At 40.6% G+C, this 20,071-nt stretch overlaps 1 protein-coding gene across 8 annotated transcripts in view; it reads right to left on the reverse strand.

Annotated features, from left to right (window-relative positions):
- CASK (calcium/calmodulin dependent serine protein kinase) overlaps nucleotides 1-20,071 on the reverse strand; it is a 393,333-nt gene that overhangs the window by 88,862 nt on the left and 284,400 nt on the right. For all 8 annotated transcript variants that reach the window (XM_069761644.1, XM_069761640.1, XM_069761641.1 and 5 more), the window contains one exon: nucleotides 2,088-2,165. In XM_069761644.1, coding sequence (XP_069617745.1) covers nucleotides 2,088-2,165 — 78 coding nt within the window. The remainder of the gene's footprint in view (nucleotides 1-2,087; nucleotides 2,166-20,071) is intronic.

Raw genomic sequence — 20,071 nt, forward strand, 5'->3', positions numbered from 1 at the left:
GGAGCAGGTAAGTATCGCATAATTTACCTGTCCCCGTTCCACACGCCGGGCGTCGCTCCATCTTCCCGGCGTCTCTCCCCTCTGACTGTGCAGGTCAGAGGGCGCGATGACGAATATAGTGTGTGCGGCGCCCTCTGCCTGATCAGTCAGAGCGGAGAGACGCCGGGACCGGACGCTGGGAGCTGCAAGCAAGAAAGGTGAGTATGGCATTTTTTTTTTTATTGCAGCAGCAGCAGCAATGGCAGAGATTTATGTGGAGCATCTATGGGGAAATATGAACGGTGCAGAGCACTATATGGGGCACAGCTATGGGGAAATATGAACGGTACAGAGCACTATATGGCAGCTATGGGGAAATATGAACGGTGCAGAGCACTATATGGCACAGCTATGGGGAAATATGAACGGTGCAGAGCACTATATGGCAGAGCTATGGGGCAATATGAACGGTACAGAGCACTATATGGCAGAGCTATGGGGAAATATGAACGGTGCAGAGCACTATATGGCACAGCTATGGGGAAATATGAACGGTGCAGAGCACTATATGGCACAGCTATGGGGAAATATGAACGGTGCAGAGCACTATATGGCACAGCTATGGGGCAATATGAACGGTGCAGAGCACTATATGGCACAGCTATGGGGAAATATGAACGGTGCAGAGCACTATATGGCACAGCTATGGGGCAATAATGAACATGCAGAGTACTATATGGCACAGCTATGGGGCAAGAATGATCTATTTTTATTTTTGAAATTCACCGGTAAATGCTGCATTTCCACCCTAGGCTTATACTTGAGTCAATAAGTTTTCCCATTTTTTTGTGGCAAAATTAGGGGGGTCGGCTTATACTCGGGTATATACGTATATAACATTCCCTGCTACATCATCAGTATCTAAAGTCACAAACAAAACTTTTCAAATTTGAAGTGTTCACAACATTTCAATATATTGTACAACAATCCTACTCCCAAGGCCTCTGAAAGTTTCATTTTATGATGGGCATACTGATATATAGTGCAGCAAGAAAACATTTGTGCTCCACATCACTGCCAGATATCTCACAGTACTACCTGTTCTTTGAACAAAAACTTTATATCACCTAAATAGATGTCAGTCTTGCTAGGAAACAATTCATATTTCATCTTGCAGAAAGAAAAAAATATATTTTTTTTCCAGTCCTATATCTACTGGCTTAAAGGCATTTTCCCAGTAGGTAGAAAACCAGACATTCTGTTTAGCATTTTCCATCTCTCCCCCCTCAAAAGAAAACGGCTCTATACAAAGCTCATATTGCAAAAGGGTGGAATCCTCCGGGTACTAACTCTGTATGCTCCTTATAAATACAATAAAAATGGCAGCACAACAAATGTGGATGTTTATTTTATTGTGTCCAAAAAAGCCATACATTAAAATGCCAAAAAGACAAAAAGGGGACAATTAAAAAAAAAATAAAAAATAAAAAATAAAAAAAAATCAGTATGCCAGAATTACCCTTTTTGGGTTGCTGCATATTGGTGGTAGTTGAGGGGTTAAGAGAAAAAAAAGTTACTCAACACAGAATTTACTTACAATTAAACCGCTTTGATTTTTACAAGTCTTATTAGCTGTACATGTTAGAATAAAATTCATCCAAATGATAAAATAAACATATTAGCAGTCAGGCATGGCCTAATTACACAGTTAATGGTAATTGGATTGACATCAATAATAATTTTTGCATTTTAATAGCTAATTAACCAGACCGAATGTGTAAAAAATGATTATGGAGTTGAAAATCCTGCATAAAAGATACAAAAAATACCTATAGAGGAATAATAAGCACTTGTCGGATGTGTTGCCTACACATAGAAGCCTGATTACAGCTAAATAATAGAGCTTTTTATTAATAATGACTGGTCCTACAAGAATCTCTCTGACCAAGTGACGAGGTGTCAGAAGTTATTGTGGTCATTGCTACATCTCCCAGCTCCTGGCCTGTTCTCCGCAGTAACCATACATTCTGAAAAGACCAGAATCAATTCAATAACAGAAATCGGATCAAAATTGTGAACAGTAGGAAAAAAAAAAAGAAGCTAATTACCTCTTTGGCTCGCTGCACAGCATCACTCGGAGGATTCCGGATTTGTGGCGAAGACTTCGTATTGATTTTGTCATAAAGCTAAAAATCAAATGACAAGAATAAAAGAATAAAGCATGGTCCTGCCATCAGACATGATACAATTAAAAGCCCGATTTTTAATCATTTACAAGATGCAGTACTTTAAGTAGTTTGCTTCTATTTGTTCTTCAGCACATGGAAACGCTGGGAATAATGTACAAAGTCCTTCCTAATGTAGCAGAAAGTTTCCTGCTGTAATAGCCGTCTCGAGGAAGTGATGAAAATCCCTAATTAAGCCCTGGCAAGCTGTTTTTTTTTCCTGCAAGGAATGTAAAGACGTAAGATTAGGCCACAACTGCTTCCCTATTACCATTTATGAACTAGAACACTGCTGAATATATTTCCTCTACAGCATGGCACAGCAGCAGCAACTCTACCAAGGATCTTCAGTAAAAATACTCAGGACTGTAGGAGCTTCATTTACATAATTCAAATGCAGTCAATGTAGTGCTAGACACTGCACCCAAACCTTACCAATACACACAGTATAGGGCAGAGCAAAGTACTGCAGTGCGCAGGGAAAGGTCAGAGAGGCCCAGCGCCTGCACACTGCAGTACTTTGCTCTGCCCTCAACAGGGCAGACAAAGTACGCCTGCACCGGAGCGTGAATACCAGAAGAGGACGTCATGGAATGAAGATGGGAGGCGCCGGAGCGGACCTGAGACACCCATTTGACCGGACCGCAGCGGGACCGCCCCTGGGTGAGTATAATCTAACCTCTTTCTCATCTTTCAGGTTACATCGTGGGCTTATCTACAGCATTACCGAATGCTGTAGATAAGCCCCTGATGACTGTGAGCTCACCTCACCATCAATTTTGGGGGCGACAGGTTCCCTTTAACAAAGTAGGAAGAAAAAGTATTGTCTATATACACACACGTCTATAATAATTCTTAAGTCTCAAATCCATGGTAGCTTTCATTTAGTAGCCTACTGGACCGGTCACTTAGACATAAAAGATTTAAAAAAAAAAAAAACACCATCAGAAGTTAGTCACACAGCTTGTTTGCATTCTAAAGTACAAAGGAAATAATCTCCATTGAAAAACAGAAAACAGTTATAGTGATAAATGCAAATTTAATAACTTACAGCACCTCTTCATCCTGAGAAATAAAATGAAGTTATGCTGCCGAGTCATTATTTGCTTCGCAGCAGCCAACAGATCGAGCATCATATTACAAGATCTTTATTTTTAGCCACGGGTTAACCTAGGTCACCAAAGGACTCGTATGCTCCATTAAATGACCTGGAGCATGTAATCTACTATATAATTGTCTAATTCTGTCTGTCTGTAACGGAAATCCCGCGTCGCTGATTGGTCGCCACATAGTTCACTCACGTTTACTGAACAAGTTCTGTCAGTCACAGTGCCACATAGTTCAGTCACGTTTACTGAACAAGTTCTGTCAGTCACAGTGCGACAGTTCACTCACATTTACAGAACACGGTCAGTCAATGTGGTGTACAAAAAAATTTGGGGTTGATATTGTTAAATATATTATAGTGTTGATGTACTTTCGTCCAATGATTTATTTAAATACAGTTAGATATTTATGTAATGGTTATATATTTTGATGATCTGTTTAATAATTTCGTTCAGTTGCATTAAGTTCTATGAGCAATAAAATTTTATGAAAATGTATATATTTTACCCGTAAAATCCTGTGTATTCATTGCATTATTCTTAAAGCTTCATAAATAAACTACATACATATTCTAGAATACTCGATGCGTTCGAATTGGGCCACCATCTAGTATCCAATAAATCATATATACAGTACAGATCAAAAGTTTGAACACACCTTCTCATTTAAAGATTTTTCTGTATTTTCATGACTATGAAAATTGTACATTCACACTGAAGGCATCAACACTATGAATTAACACATGTGGAATTGTATACTTAACAAAAAAGTGTGAAACAACTGAAAATAGGTCTTATATTCTAGGTTCTTCAAAGTAGCCACCTTTTGCTTTGATGACTGCTTTGCACACTCTTGGCATTCTCTTGATGAGCTTCAAGAGGTAGTCACCGGGAATGGTCTTCCAAGAATCTTGAAGGAGTTCCCAGAGCTCTTATTGGCCCTTTTGCCTTCACTCTGCGGTCCAGCTCACCCCAAACCATCTCGATTGGGTTCAGGTTTGGTGACTGTGGAGGCCAGGTCATCTGGCGTAGCACCCCATCACTCTCCTTCTTGGTCAAATAGCCCTTACACAGCCTGGAGGTGTGTTTGGGGTCATTGTCGTGTTGAAAAATAAATGGTCCAACTAAACGCAAACCAGATGGAATAGCATGCTGCTGCAAGATGCTGTGCTAGCCATGCTGGTTCAGTATGCCTTCAATTTTGAATAAATCCCCAACAGTGTAACCAGCAAAGCACCCCCACACCATCACACCTCCATGCTTCACGGTGGGAACCAGGCATGTAGAGTCCATCCGTTCACCTTTTCTGCGTCGCACAAAGACACGGTGGTTGGAACCAAACATCTCAAATTTGGACTCATCAGACCAAAGCACAGATTTCCACTGGTCTAATGTTGATTTCTTGTGTTCTTTAGCCCAAACAAGTCTCTTCTGCTTGTTGCCTGTCCTTAGCAGTGGTTTCCTAGCAGCTATTTTACCATGAAGGCCTGCTGCACAAAGTCTCCTCTTAACAGTTGTTGTAGAGATGTGTCTGCTGCTAGAACTCTGTGTGGCATTGACCTGGTCTCTTATTGGGGCTGCTGTTAACCTGCGATTTCTGAGGCTGGTGACTCGGATAAACTTATCCTCAGAAGCAGAGGTGACTCTTGGTCTTCCTTTCCTGGGGCGGTCCTCATGTGAGCTAGTTTCTTTGTAGCAGTTGATGGTTTTTGCCACTGCACTTGGGGACATTTTCAAAGTTTGCCCAATTTTTCGGACTGACTGACCGACCTTCATTTCTTAAAGTAATGATGGCCACTCGTTTTTCTTTACTTAGAATTTGTATTATAGCAAGACAAAAGCAGCTAACAGTCTATTCAGTAGGACTATCAGCTGTGTATCCACCAGACTTCTGCACAACACAACTGATGGTCCCAACCCCATTTATAAGGCAAGAAATCCCACTTATTAAACCTGACAGGCCACACCTGTGAATTGAAAACCATTCCCGGTGACTACCTCTTGAAGCTCTTCAAGAGAATGCCAAGAGTGTGCAAAGCAGTCATCAAAGCAAAAGGTTGCTACTTTGAAGAACCTAGAATATAAGACAATTTCAGTTGTTTCACACGTTTTTGTTAAGTATACAATTCCACATGTGTTAATTCATAGTTTTGATGCCTTCAGTGTGAATATACAATTTTCATGGTCCTGAAAATACAAAAAAATCTTTCAAGGAGAAGGTGTGTCCAAACTTTTGGTCTGTACTATATATATATATATATAGATTATATATATATATATATATATATATATATATATATATATATATATATATATATATATATATATAGATTATATAGATAGATTATATATATATATAGATAGATAATATATATATATATATATAGATATATATATATATAATCTATCTATATATATATATATATATATATATTATCTATCTATATATATATATATATTATCTATCTATATGAATCTTGAATCTATATATATATATATATATATATATATATAGATAGATTATATATATATATAGATAGATAATATATATATATATATAGATATATTATCTATCTATATATATATATATATTATCTATCTATATGAATCTTGAATCTATATATATATATATATATATATATATATATATATATATATATAGATTATATATATATATATATATATATATATATATATATATATATATATATATATATATATAGATTATATATATATATATATATATATATATATATATATATATATATATATATATATATATATATATATATATATATATATACATACACATATACATACACACATACGCACACACACACACTAGATGGTGGCCCGATTCTAATGCATCGGGTATTCTAGAATATGCATGTCCATGTATTACATTGCACAGCCCACGTAGAATATTGCCCAGCCACGTAGAATATTGCCCAGCCACGTAGAATATTGCCCAGCCACGTAGAATATTGCCCAGCCACGTAGAATATTGCCCAGTCACGTAGTATATTACCCAGCCACGTAGTATATTGCACAGCGATGTAGTATACAGCACAGACACGTAGTATACTGCCCAGTCACGTAGTATATTGGCCAGTCACGTAGTATATTGCCCAGCCACATATGTAACAGGTTAAAAAAAGACTTAAAATAAAAAATAAACATATACTCACCTTCCTGCACGCGGTAGCTTCCGGTCCCAGGGTTGGTATGAGCGCATGACCTGTGATGACGTCGCGGTCACATGACCGTGACGTCATGGCAGGTCCTTCTCGCATAGCATCCTTGTCACCGGAACCTGCTGCTTGCACTTCCGAAGACAGGGCGCGACATCGGAGGTTGAGAATAACATTTTTTTTTTTTTATTATTATTATTTGTAACAGTAGATTTTTTTACTACTGATGCTGCACACGCAGCATCAATAGTAAAAAGTTGATCACACGGGGTTAATAGCTGCGTTAATGGAGTGCGGTCCATTAACGCTGGCATTAACCCTGTGTGAGGGTTGACTGCAGGGGAGTATGGAGCGGGCTCTGACTGCGGGGAGGAAGGAGCGGCCATTTTGCCGGCAGACTGTGCCCGTCGCTGATTGGTCGTGGGCGTTTTGCCACGACCAATCAGCGACTTGGATTTCCATGACAGACAGAGGCCGCGACCAATGAATATCCGTGACAGACCGACTGAAAGACGGAAGTGACCCTTAGGCCGGCGTCACACTGGCATATTGCATCCGATGAGAGATCATCGGATGCGATATGCTAATGACACTCGGCTCCTGCTCGCAGCAGAGCAGGAGCCGAGTGTCATGCGTCTGTGCTCCGATTCTCTCGCACAGGGAGGATCGGAGCACAGCTGCGGAGGAGGCAGAGAAATGAATTTCTCCATCTCCTCCATTGCTGGGGTCCGCTTATAGCGCACATCACTCGGATGTTATCCGAGTGGTGTGCGCTGTCTCACTCGCACCCATAGGCTTATATGGGTGAGAGCGAGCTGAGAGTTTTCGTCGGTCCGAGACAATCGCAGCATGCTGCGATTGTCTCGGACCGAGGAAAACGGCTGACAAAAAGTCGGCTGCTGGGAGCTGCCCCATAACTTAACCTTGGTCCGAGTGCAATGCGATTTTTTATCGCATTGCACTCGGCTGTTTAAAACGCCAGTGTGACGCCGGCCTTAGACAAATATATAGTATATAACAACTGAGATGTAAGGCTACGTTCACATTAGCGTTGCGCGCCGCTGCGTCGGCGACGCAACGCACGACGCACGCAAAAACGCGTGCAAACGCACGCAAAAACGCTGCGTTTTGCGACGTGTGCGTCGTTTTTTGATGAAAATCGGACGCAAGAAAAATGCAACTTGTTGCATTTTCTTGCGTCCGACGCTAGCGTCAAAAACGACGCACATGTCGGAAAACGCAACGCGAAAAACGCATGCGTCCCCCATGTTAAACATAGGGGCGCATGACGCGTGCGTCGCCGCTGCGTTTCCCGACGCTGCGTCGGGAAACGCTAATGTGAACGTAGCCTAACCGAAGTGCAGGCTTTTGGGTTTAATTAAAGGGATTCAACAAAAAATATCCTGTGGCATTGCAACCGCTTTTCTACAAGGCCTCCTTATTTCAGGGGCTCAAAAGTAATTGGACAAAGAGCTCATTATTATTACTTTGAAGAGAATCCTTTGAAGTCTGGAAGCCATGGACGTCACCAAACACTGGGTTTCCTCCTCTGTGATGCTTTGGCAGATCTTTAATGCAGAGGACTTCAGTTGTCGCTTGTTTCTGGGTCTTTCTACCTTAAGTTCAGAGTGAAATGCTGCTCGATGGGGTTAAAATCTGGTGATCCTTTCGGCCATTGCAAAATATTCCACTGCCTTAAACCCCTTCATGCCACAGCCCATTTCCAATTTTTCCCTGTCCTTCCAAGAGCTATACATTTTATTTTTCTATCATCAGACATATGAGGGCTTGTTTTTTGAGGGAGGAGTTGTACGTTTTAATGACACCATTCATTTTACCACATAATGTACTCTAAAACGTGAAAAAAAAAAATTCCAAGTGTGGTGAAATTCTGGAAAAAAACAAAAACAATTCTGACATGTTATTTGGGAATTGTTTTTTCATGGTGTACATTTTGCGGTAACAATGATCAGGCAATATGATTCTCCCTATCAAAAACAATTATGGCAATATCAAACATGTCCAGTTCTTTAATTTTAGTGGTGAAAAAAATATCTGAAGTTTGCAAAAAAAATTTTTGGGGAGTTGTGTTGCCATTTTCCAAGACCTGTAACATTTTTATTTTTATATGGCGCTGTATGATGGCTTATTTTTTGCAGGGTGAGCAGAACTTTTTATTAGTACCATTTTGGGATAGATGTGACTTTTTGATCACTTGTCATTTTTTGTGGATGTTCTGGAACAAAAAAAAATTAATTTTGGCATTCTTGAACTTTTCCGTTTACAGTGTTTACCAATCAGGTAATGGCTTTTATATTTTGATAGATCGGACTTTTCTGAACACAATGGTAGCAAATATGTGTATTGTCTGATCGCTTGTGCTATATACAGCGATGCTTTAGCGGTCTTCAGTCACAGTCAATAAACAATAGTGACCCAGTTGGAAGCCATGCATGCCCATGTCATAACACTGCCTCCATCACATTGTACAGAGGGTGTGATGTGCTTTGGATCAATACTTTCTTCTTCCCATCATTCTTGCACAGGTTAATCTTAGTTTCATCGGTCCAAAGAATGCTTTTCCAGAAATGGGATGGCTTCTTTAGATTATTTTTTTGTCTAATTAGGCCTACTTTTAAGAACCATTAATGGTGTGTACCTTGTGGTGAACCCTCTGTAATTGCGCTCTTGAAGTCTTTTCTTTATCTAATCGTCACTTCCGCCATGACAGGAAGCTTCCAGGTCTTAGCGCGCTTCGGCGTCTCGGTATCCTAGCAACATTAGGCTCCGCTATTACCGGAAGTGCTGTCCTCGTGTTTCTTCGTCTGATTTATGGCGGTCTGTTTTTCTGTCATGACCTTACAGGTATTGTACGATTGCAACAATTTGCGGTCTTTGAACGTTTTTTGTACATTCTTGGCCGATTATTTTGGCTATCAATATTGCTGCATGTAGCATTTACTAACTGCTGCCTATCACATGATTTGTTTCTGGCGTGTGATAGGTTAACTATGCCCGTCATTATACTACTTAAGTGGACCATGTGATTGTTTCCACTCTCCTCAGTGTTACTTGGAGGGTGGCAGGTCCTTATGTCCTTTTTCTAAGCACTCGTGCACTTTATCTCCCAGGCAGGCAAGTCCCCTGATGAATCAGCCTGCGAAGAAACACGTCGGGACATCTCAATAGGGAGAGTGCAGGGCATGATATTGTCCAGGGGTAGCTGTGGACTGCCCTTGTAAGGGCGGGAGTCTGGGTTTGTAGGTGTATGTATAGCCCCCTAGGGATTGACAGGGTATTGTCTCCCGGCATTGCTGCTATATGGACTTTTCTTCAGTGCATTGCGGGCTTCACCTACTTCGTTTATGGCAATTGGTGAGATCATTCCTGTTTTAACTACCTTTGTTGTTATATGATATCTCTTTTCTTTTGCCTTATCCCCTCCTGCCCGCTTTATTTGTTTGTCTTTGATACCTGCCAATATTTGTACATACAAGCTTACCCGTCTAAACATTTTTTGCACCCATGTGTGCTTATGTTTACAACTAGTGGTATCTTGGTAGTGTGGGACAGCACATTGTACGTGTTTAGGCTGTTCTCATAAACATGTTTTGGTATCATATATTAATGGTGTTTCTTCATTTAGGCTACACCATTTAGTACCATTATATATTGTTGTGGGGTGATATTTCTTCATTTATTTTTACCTTATACATATTAAAGGTTATGTTTTATATTCCTACTATAGCTATGTTCCCCTAATTTTGGTGGGATTTGTTGTTTTATTTCTATTACTGTGGATTTTTCTAGATTTGCTTTTTTCTCGTTTTCTTTATGGTAGACTTTCCTGGAGTGCGTACTTCTCTTGGGTGGATGTGGAGAAGGGTTTTTTCCACCATGGAACCTGTATGCCATCTCCCCTGTAAATCGTATATACCTGCTGCATGTCATCTCCTCCTGTATATTGTATATACCTATGTGTCATCTCCTCCTGTATATAGTATATACCTGTATGTCATCTCCTCCTATATATAGTATACACCTGTATGTCATCTCCTCCTGTATATAGTATATACCTGTGTGTCATCTGCTCCTGTATATAGTATATACCTATGTGTCATCTCCTCTTTTATATAGTATATACCTGTATGTCATCTCCTCCTGTATATAGTACGCGTCATCTCCTCCTGTATATAGTATATAGTATATACCTGTGTGTCATCTGCTCCTGTATATAGTATATACCTATGTGTCATCTCCTCTTTTATATAGTATATACCTGTATGTCATCTCCTCCTGTATATAGTACGCGTCATCTCCTCCTGTATATAGTATATACCTGCATGTCATCTCCTCCTATATATAGTATATACCTGTATGTCATCTCCTGTATATAGTATATACCTGTATGTTGTTATCTCCTCCTATATATAGTATATACCTGTATGTCATCTCTTCCTGTATATAGTATATACCTGTGTGTCATCTGCTCCTGTATATAGTATATACCTATGTGTTATCTCCTCCTGTATATATATATATATATATATATATATATATATATATATATATATATATATATATATATATATATATATATATATATATATATATACCTGTGTGTCATCTCCTCCAGTATATAGTATATATCTGTGTCATCTCCTCCTATATATAGTATATACCTGTGTGTCATCTCTCCTGTATATAGTATATACCTGTGTGTCATCTCCCCTGTATATAGTATGTACCTGTTTGTCATCTCCTCCTGTATTAGACCTCGTTCACACGTTATTTGCTCAGTATTTTTACCTCAGTATTTGTAAGCTAAATTGGCAGCCTGATAAATCCCCAGCCAACAGTAAGCCCTCCCCCTGGCAGTATATATTAGCTCACACATACACATAATAGACAGGTCATGTGACTGACAGCTGCCGTATTTCCTATATGGTACAGTTGTTGCTCTTGTAGTTTGTCTGCTTATTAATCAGATTTTTATTTTTGAAGGATAATTCCAGACTTGTGTGTGTTTTAGGGTGAGTTTCATGTGTCAAGTTGTGTGTGTTGAGTTGCGTGTGGCGACATGCATGTAGCGACTTTTGTGAGATGAGTTTTGTGTGGCAACATGCGTGTAGCAACTTTTTGTGTCGAGTTGCATGTGACAGGTTAGTGTAGCAAGTTGTGTCCAGCAAGTTTTGCGCATGGCGAGTTTTGTGCGTGGCGAGTTTTATGTGTGGTGCGTTTTGAGTATGTGCAAGTTTTGTGTGAGGCAACTTTTGCATGTGTTGCAACTTTTATGCATGTGGCGAGTTTTCCATTAGGTGAGTTTTGCACGTGTGGCTAGTTTTGCGTGTGGCTAGTTTTGCATGTGGCGAATTTTGCGTGTGGCGAGTTTTGGGTTTCGACTTTGTGGCAAGGTTGGTGTATGTGTGGTGAAATGTGTGCTAAGGGTGGTATATGTGTTCAAGCACGTGGTAGTGTGTGGCGCATTGTGTGTGTGTGTTCATATCCCCGTGTGTGTGGTGAGTATCCCATGTTGGGGCCCCACCTTAGCAACTGTACGGTATATACTCTTTGGCGCCATCGCTTTCACTCTTTAAGTCCCCCTTGTTCACATCTGGCAGCTGTCAATTTGCCTCCAACACTTTTCCTTTCACTTTTTCCCCATTATGTAGATAGGGGCAAAATTGTTTGGTGAATTGGAAAGCGTGGGGTTAAAATTTTGCTCACAACATAGCCTATGATGCTCTCTGGGTCCAGACGTGTGACTGTGCAAAATTTTGTGGCTGTAGCTGCGACGGTGCAGAAGCCAATCCCGGACATACACACACACACACATTCAGCTTTATATATTAGAATATAAGAGCAAAAAAGGAAAACAGCACTCAAAAATAAGAAAACAAGTGGACTTTAATTCCTGAACGTTCGGATGTGATATCCCCTTTTTTGCCCTTATGATTGAAAGCCATTAGTCCTGTATATATATATATATATATATATATATATATATATATATATATATATATATATATACACACACACACACATACATACACTAGATGGTAGCCCGATTCGAACGCATCAGGTATTCTAGAATATGCATGTCCACGTAGTATATTGCTCAGCCACGTAGTATATTGCCCAGCCACGTAGTATATTGCACAACGACGGAGTATACAGCACAGAGCCATGTAGTATACAGACTTAAAATAAAAAATAAACATATACTCACCCTCCGTTGAAGTCCTGGCCCTGTGTGCGGTGCATGCGGCAGCTTCCGGTCCCAGGGTTGGTATGGGCGCAGGACCTGTGATGACGTCGCGGTCACATGACCGTGACGTCATGGCAGGTCCTTGTCGCATACCATCCTTGCCACCGGAACCTGCTGCTTGCATGGAGAGGTCACCAGAGCGTCACGAGGAGCGGGAAAGGCACCGGAATGTGAGTATATGATGATTTTTTATTTTTTTTAATTATTTTTTAACATTAGATCTTTTTACTATTGAGGCTGCATAGGCAGCATCAATAGTAAAAAAAGTTGGTCACACAGGGTTAATAGCAGTGTTAATAGAGTGTGTTGCACCGCGGCATAACGCTGTCCATTAGCGCTGCCATTAACCCTGTGTGAGCGCTGACTGGAGGGGAGTACGGAGCGGGCACTGACTGCAGGGAGGAAGGAGTGGCCATGTTGCCGCCGGACTGCGCCCGTCGCTGATAGGCCGTGGCAATGGTCGTGGGCGTTTTGCCACGACCAATCAGCGACTTGGATTTCCATGACAGACAGAGCCCGCGACCAATGAATATCCGTGACAGAAAGAAGGAAAGACAGAAGGACAGACAGAAAGACGGAAGTGACACTTTGACAATTATACAGTAGATAGATTATGAATATATATATATATATATATATATATATATATATATATACATATATATATATATATATATATACACACACACACATACACACGTACACACACAGTATATTGTATAGCACAGACCAAAAGTTTGAACACACCTTCTCATTTAAAGATTTTTCTGTGTTTTCATGACTATGAAAATTGTACATTCACACTGAAGGCATCTACACTATGAATTAACACATGTGGAATTATATACTTAACAAAAAAGTGTGAAACAACTGAAAATAGGTCTTATATTCTAGGTTCTTCAAAGTAGCCACCTTTTGCTTTGATGACTGCTTTGCACACTCTTGATGAGCTTCAAGAGGTAGTCACCGGAAATGGTCTTCCAACAATCTTGAAGGAGTTCCCAGAGATGCTTAGCACTTGTTGGCCCTTTTGCCTTCACTCTGTGGTCCAGCCCACCCCAAACCATCTCGATTGGGTTCAGGTCTGGTGACTGTGGAGGCCAGGTCATCTGGCGTAGCACCCCATCACTCTCCTTCTTGGTCAAATAGCCCTTACACAGCCTGGAGGTGTGTTTGGGGTCATTGTCCTTTTGAAAAATAAATGATAGTCCAACTAAACGCAAACCGGATGGAATAGCATGCTGCTGCAAGATGATGTGGTAGCCATGCTGGCTCAGTATGCCTTCAAATTTTGAATAAATCCCCAACAGTGTCACCAGCAAAGCACCCCCACACCATCACACCTCCTCCATGCTTCACGGTGGGAACCAGGCATGTAGAGTCCATCCGTTCACCTTTTCTGCGTCGCACAAAGACACGGTGGTTGGAACCAAAGATCTCAAATTTGGTTCAGACCAAAGCAAAATTTCCACTGGTCTAATGTCCATTCCTTGTGTTCTTTAGCCCAAACAAGTCTCTTCTGCTTGTTGCCTGTCCTTAGCAGTGGTTTCCTAGCAGCTATTATACCATGAAAGCCTGCTGCACAAAGTCTCCTCTTAACAGTTGTTGTAGAGATAGGTCTGCTGCTAGAACTCTGTGTGGCATTGACCTGGTCTCTAATTTGAGCTGCTGTTAACCTGCGATTTCTGAGGCTGGTGACTCGGATGAACTTATCCTCAGAAGCAGAGGTGACTCTTGGTCTTCCTTTCCTGGAGCGGTCCTCATGTGAGTCAGTTTCTTTGTAGCGCTTGATGGTTTTTGCCACTGCACTTGGGGACACTTTCAAAGTTTTCCCAATTTTTCGGACTCACTGACCTTCATTTCTTAAAGTAATCATGGCCACTCGTTTTTCTTTACTTAGCTGCTTTTGTTTTGCCATAATACAAATTCTAACAGTCTATTCAGTGGAACTATCAGCTGTGTATCCACCAGACTTCTGCACAACACAACTGATGGTCCCAACCCCATTTGTAAGGCAAGAAATCCCACTTATTAAACCCGACCGGGCACACCTGTGAAGTGAAAACCATTACCGGTGACTACTTCTTAAAGCTCATCAAGAGAATGCCAAGAGTGTGCAAAGCAGTCATCAAAGCAAAAGGTGGCTACTTTGAAGAACCTAGAATATAAGACATATTTTCAGTTGTTTCACACTTTTTTGTTAAGTATATAATTCCACATGTGTTAATTCATAGTTTTGATGCCTTCAGTGTGAATTTACAATTTTCATAGTCATGAAAATACAGAAAAATCTTCAAATGAGAAGGTGTGTCCAAAGTTTTGGTCTGTACTGTATATACACACATATATACATATACACACATACTACTAGTACAACAGTAAATATATAATGGTGTATAATATACTATATTGGTATACTATGCTAGAACATTATACTATACGTGAATGAAAAAAAAAAAATCATAGGATGGCAGTGTAAAATCTGTGTGGTCTGTTTTTAACACTGTAATGGATGGAAGAAGGGGCATAATCTCAGCTATGGGAGGGGGGTGGGGGTGAAGCCAAAGCCAGCATCTATTTCAGCTGTCTGTGGTATGTAGCGATTGGTTTGATTAAAGATTAACATTACCAGGTTGCCTACACTATGTCTGTGGGGTTACTTACAAGATATCTCATTGTCTTGTTAAATACACTTTGTACAAGGAGTAATCATGCTGCAATTGGACAGGATAACCTTTCTACGCTGTGTTCACCGGGCTGAGTCGGCTATACCCGCCCCGTTATTTATATAGAGCAACATAGCACTTACGTCACCGCATCATACTCCTGGCTGGATATGATGTAAGCGGCCACTGCTGGAAGTGACATTTGAGCTCCACGCGGGACTTCCTGCGTTTCACAGACCAGAAGTTCGGCACATGCGGTCTAAGGACCGGAAACACGCTGCTCATTTCAGTGTGCGACCATTTAAAAAAAAGGTATCAAGGCAACATATAGGGTAGTAACAGCTCATACTGGGCATCAGATATATGCCCCATACTTCCCTGATAAATCTGATTAGAGGAAAAGCGTCGGGAGATATCATGCCTGGTAGAGACCAACTAGGGGTATACCGAACACGTTACCCCACTGAAGTTGGACATCTGGACTCAGCTTGCAAGAATCGGTGAGATTGTTCCAGTCTCTTTGCAGAGTATAAAACTAGTGATGTAAAACGCACCCACTCTGGTTTTTTTTTTAATCACATGCCTTAGAGGTCTAAATGTACCGTGTATATGAATGTGATCTGAGGGCATAGGTGGATCCTATTTCCCCAGGTGGGAGAATATAAGATATAAACCTCAATAGAGCTGATGAAAGCATCAGGTCCCTAGTCCTTCTCTTTCTGCTATTCAGTTTGCGTAGCTTAGATACCACCATATGACCCACCTTCTGCAGGCCTGATGCAGGTTGTTATACAGCTTTAAAATGATCCTAAGATGGCTGTTCTGTATCTGATATATTCACTATATCTGTGACCGCTCCATACACTGAGTTCAGACTATTTCTGGTGTAGAAAGGGCACAGAAATCACTCACAGATGTCTGGAAAATCACATTCATGTTATGTTTTTTGTGGGTAGAACACACACCCATTAAAGTCTTCGGTGCTTCCAAAACAGATATGCCTCCACAAAAAAAAAAAAAAAATCAATCAAAATTACCCATAGAAATCCATGGTAAAATCATATGATCAACAGTACAATGGGTAGAAGTAGTTTTGCAGCCTTCTTTTCTAATAAGTGAATATCACTGGTAGTAAAGACTGACACTAACCAAACACCGATGAAAGGTGGCTCCAAAACACTGATGACCGTCGTATTTTTTTTTGTCATCAGTGATAAATAATAGATGACTGAATGAGGCCCAAGACGGGGACATCATAAGGTATAAATTTAAAAAAGCACTCACTAATGTTGGAAATACTCAAAACTGGGGATGACAAAACAAAACATATGTCATAACAATGCAGGCAAACCATTGAAAAAAAAAATCTAAAAAGTATTACTGTAGAGACCATGAGGCAACAATCCGGTCAATGAAGACAGCTTAGATCAAACTGAACAGAAAAAGAATGTGATAAAAACTAGAAAAACAGAATAACTTGGTGGTAATTTGATAGAAGCATTTAGAGCTTCATAATATGTGAGTGATAGACCCAACCAGGAACAAAACTGAATATAACTAGTCAATACACAGTTCTCATTTTTAGTATTTGTCTATAGCTGCGTCATCCACACAGAACGGTCAGCCACTCACCAGTATAAGAGCATGGAGGACATCCTAGGAACACACCACACCGAGGGGACAGCCAGCATCTGCGGCATACTGAGCCGCCTGCACAATTAACACAAGCCTTAAAAGCAGACAAACCTCGTATCCCAGACTGGCCTCAGTCAACAAAAGGAGATATTGTTCTTCTGCTCAAGGGAAATCCAACTAGTAAAATGGTTGACATCTGTATTCAGAGAACGTTTCCTGGAATGTGACCAATATGCTTGAGTGTACAAAATACTGATTTCTCTCGCATGCCTAACTTCAGCTTGTGTCAAAACTTAGAGAACTATTATAGTGCTGGTGACCATTATATGCGTCTTAGTTTACTTATTTTAATTTAAAAATAGAATATCAGAAAAAAAAGCCCCTGAAAGAGGAAATGTCTTCTCTGGGCCTTCTTCACACTCACGACCTGTACTGCCATCTGCATTGTGAGGCTGCAATTACATCCACACACCAGGCTCTTTTGCAGACTTGGTCCCATTTGACAGAAATAAAAACACAGCATACATCACAATTTTGGGGGAGTTTTATAAGGGAATCTTCCAGTTAGGGTTTGCTCTATTGTCTGCTGTAATGGCACCTGTATCCTGTGAATAATAAGGTAAAAGTCTGAGCAGCACCCACCACCAGTTTACAACTCCTTTCGTCACCATTTGGTGGTTACATTATGGATGCGGTACACAACATTCTTAGTTATACCATTAAAATACGGGACACTAACAACATTTGTCATCTAAAATAGTCATCCAATTCATGCATATAAAATGGATACATTTTTGGCAATTTATGCTCATGTGCCTAACAACAAAATATCCTTGTCAAAATCCTTGTCTGTATGGCTCCTTATCCCCGTCCTTGTCTGCATGGCTCCTTATCCCCGTCCTTGTCTGCATGGCTCCTTATCCCCGTCCTTGTCTGCATGGCTCCTTATCCCCGTCCTTGTCTGCATGGCTCCTTATCCCCGTCCTTGTCTGCATGGCTCCTTATCCCCGTCCTTGTCTGCATGGCTCCTTATCCCCGTCCTTGTCTGCATGGCTCCTTATCCCCGTCCTTGTCTGCATGGCTCCTTATCCCCGTCCTTGTCTGCATGGCTCCTTATCCCCATCCTTGTCTGCATGGCTTTTTATCCCCATCCTTGTCTGCATGGCTCCTTATCCCCATCCTTGTCTGCATGGCTCCTCATTCCCCATCCTTGTCTGTATGGCTTCTTATTCCCAATCCTAGTCTGCATGGCTGCATATCCCAGTCCTTGTCTCCATGGCTCCTTATTCCTATCCTTGTCTGCATGGCTCCTTATCCCCATCCTTGTATGTATAGCCCCAATGAGAAAAGCATATAAAAACACCCCAAAAAATCCTACTTACCTTCCCTGCGCACCCTTGCATCATCTCGTTCCGGCTTCCAGCAGCCGGGCGGTCACGGGTCACCACTCATCAAGATAATGACTATTCACTTCTCCACTCCCAGAGTCATGGAGTGGAATGAATATTCATTTCCGTAATGAGCGGTGACACGTGATCGCCCGGCTACAGGAGCTGCTGGAAACCTGAATGAGATGCTGCGAGGGCGCGCAGGGAAGGCAAGTAGGATGTTTTTTTTTTTTTATATACTGGAAGCCGGCGGCTATGGATGTAACTGTGCGTGCTATAAGAGAAATGAATATTCATTTCTCTTTAGCAGCGGGGACAGGATTTAGCTACAGCAGGCCGGCTCCTGCCTCCTGTGACCAGCCGTTCCCCCTTCCCTGCCATAAACTGGAACAATGACTCGTTGAGGGGGTAATTTTCAGCACAAAAAATGTGCTTAAAAACTTATACACGAGTATATACAGTACTTAAAACAAAAATCAAGAAATAGGCATATTTCAAAGAACATGTTTTTTACCAATACTTTCTGAAATTCCCAAGAATAGATTAAAAACAAACACACTATGGCACCGATTAAGATTCCCCAATTTTAATGAGAGCCATGCAGGAATAAGATGCAAGGCGCACAGTTAAGATCAGTTAAGAAAGGCCACCACTTCATGAAATTGACATATGGACATAAATCTCCCCAAATCATCCCCAGCTCTGACCATTTTGATGGAGCTGCCTGAAACAGTCATGAAAACAACATAGGTTGCAAAGACTTTTGTACAACTTCATAGTGCAAAAATGTTGAGACTTTTTGAAGCGTTTTGCTGAATAAGGGCCAAAAAAATCTGCAAATACCCACGAGAACTACCGTAATCATTAAAGGTCCGATGTGTAACATATGGCTGAGCCTATATACTTTAAACACCAGTAATGTACAGATTAGGGAAGTTATAATAGTCAACAAGCTGCTAGGGACATCCCATTTGCACAGAGGACGAACGTTCTTGAAGGAGCAGAGCAGTCCAAACCCTTATTAGAGTATATTTCAATAGATCTCCTTGCAGTGATGGCAGCTAGCAGCATATTACCCACAGGGGCAGAACATTTTTTGTAGAGTCACAATGTACTTTTATATTAATTCTTTACTTTGATGGGCAGGTTAATAGGTGCAATTGAGATCAAAACGGAATTAACCCCTTCATGACCCAGCCTATTTTGACCTTAAAGAACTTGCCGTTTTTTTTGGAATTCTGACCAGTGTCCCTTTATGAGGTAATAACTCAGGAACGCTTCAACGGATCCTAGCGGTTCTGAGATTGTTTTTTCGTGACATATTGGGCTTCATGTTAGTGGTAAATTTAGGTCAATAAATTCTGTGTTTATTTGTGATAAAAACGGAAATTTGGCGAAAATTTCGCAATTTTCACATTTTGAATTTTTATTCTGTTAAACCAGAGAGTTATGTGACACAAAATAGTTAAGAAATAACATTTCCCACATGTATACTTTACATCAGCACAATTTTGGAAACAAAATTTTTTTTTGCTAGGAAGTTATAAGGGTTAAAATTTGACCAGCGATTTCTCATTTTTACAACGAAGTTTACAAAACCATTTTTTTTTTAG

Source organism: Ranitomeya imitator, chromosome 3 (genome assembly GCF_032444005.1).
Source record: "Ranitomeya imitator isolate aRanImi1 chromosome 3, aRanImi1.pri, whole genome shotgun sequence".
Lineage (NCBI taxonomy): Eukaryota > Metazoa > Chordata > Amphibia > Anura > Dendrobatidae > Ranitomeya > Ranitomeya imitator.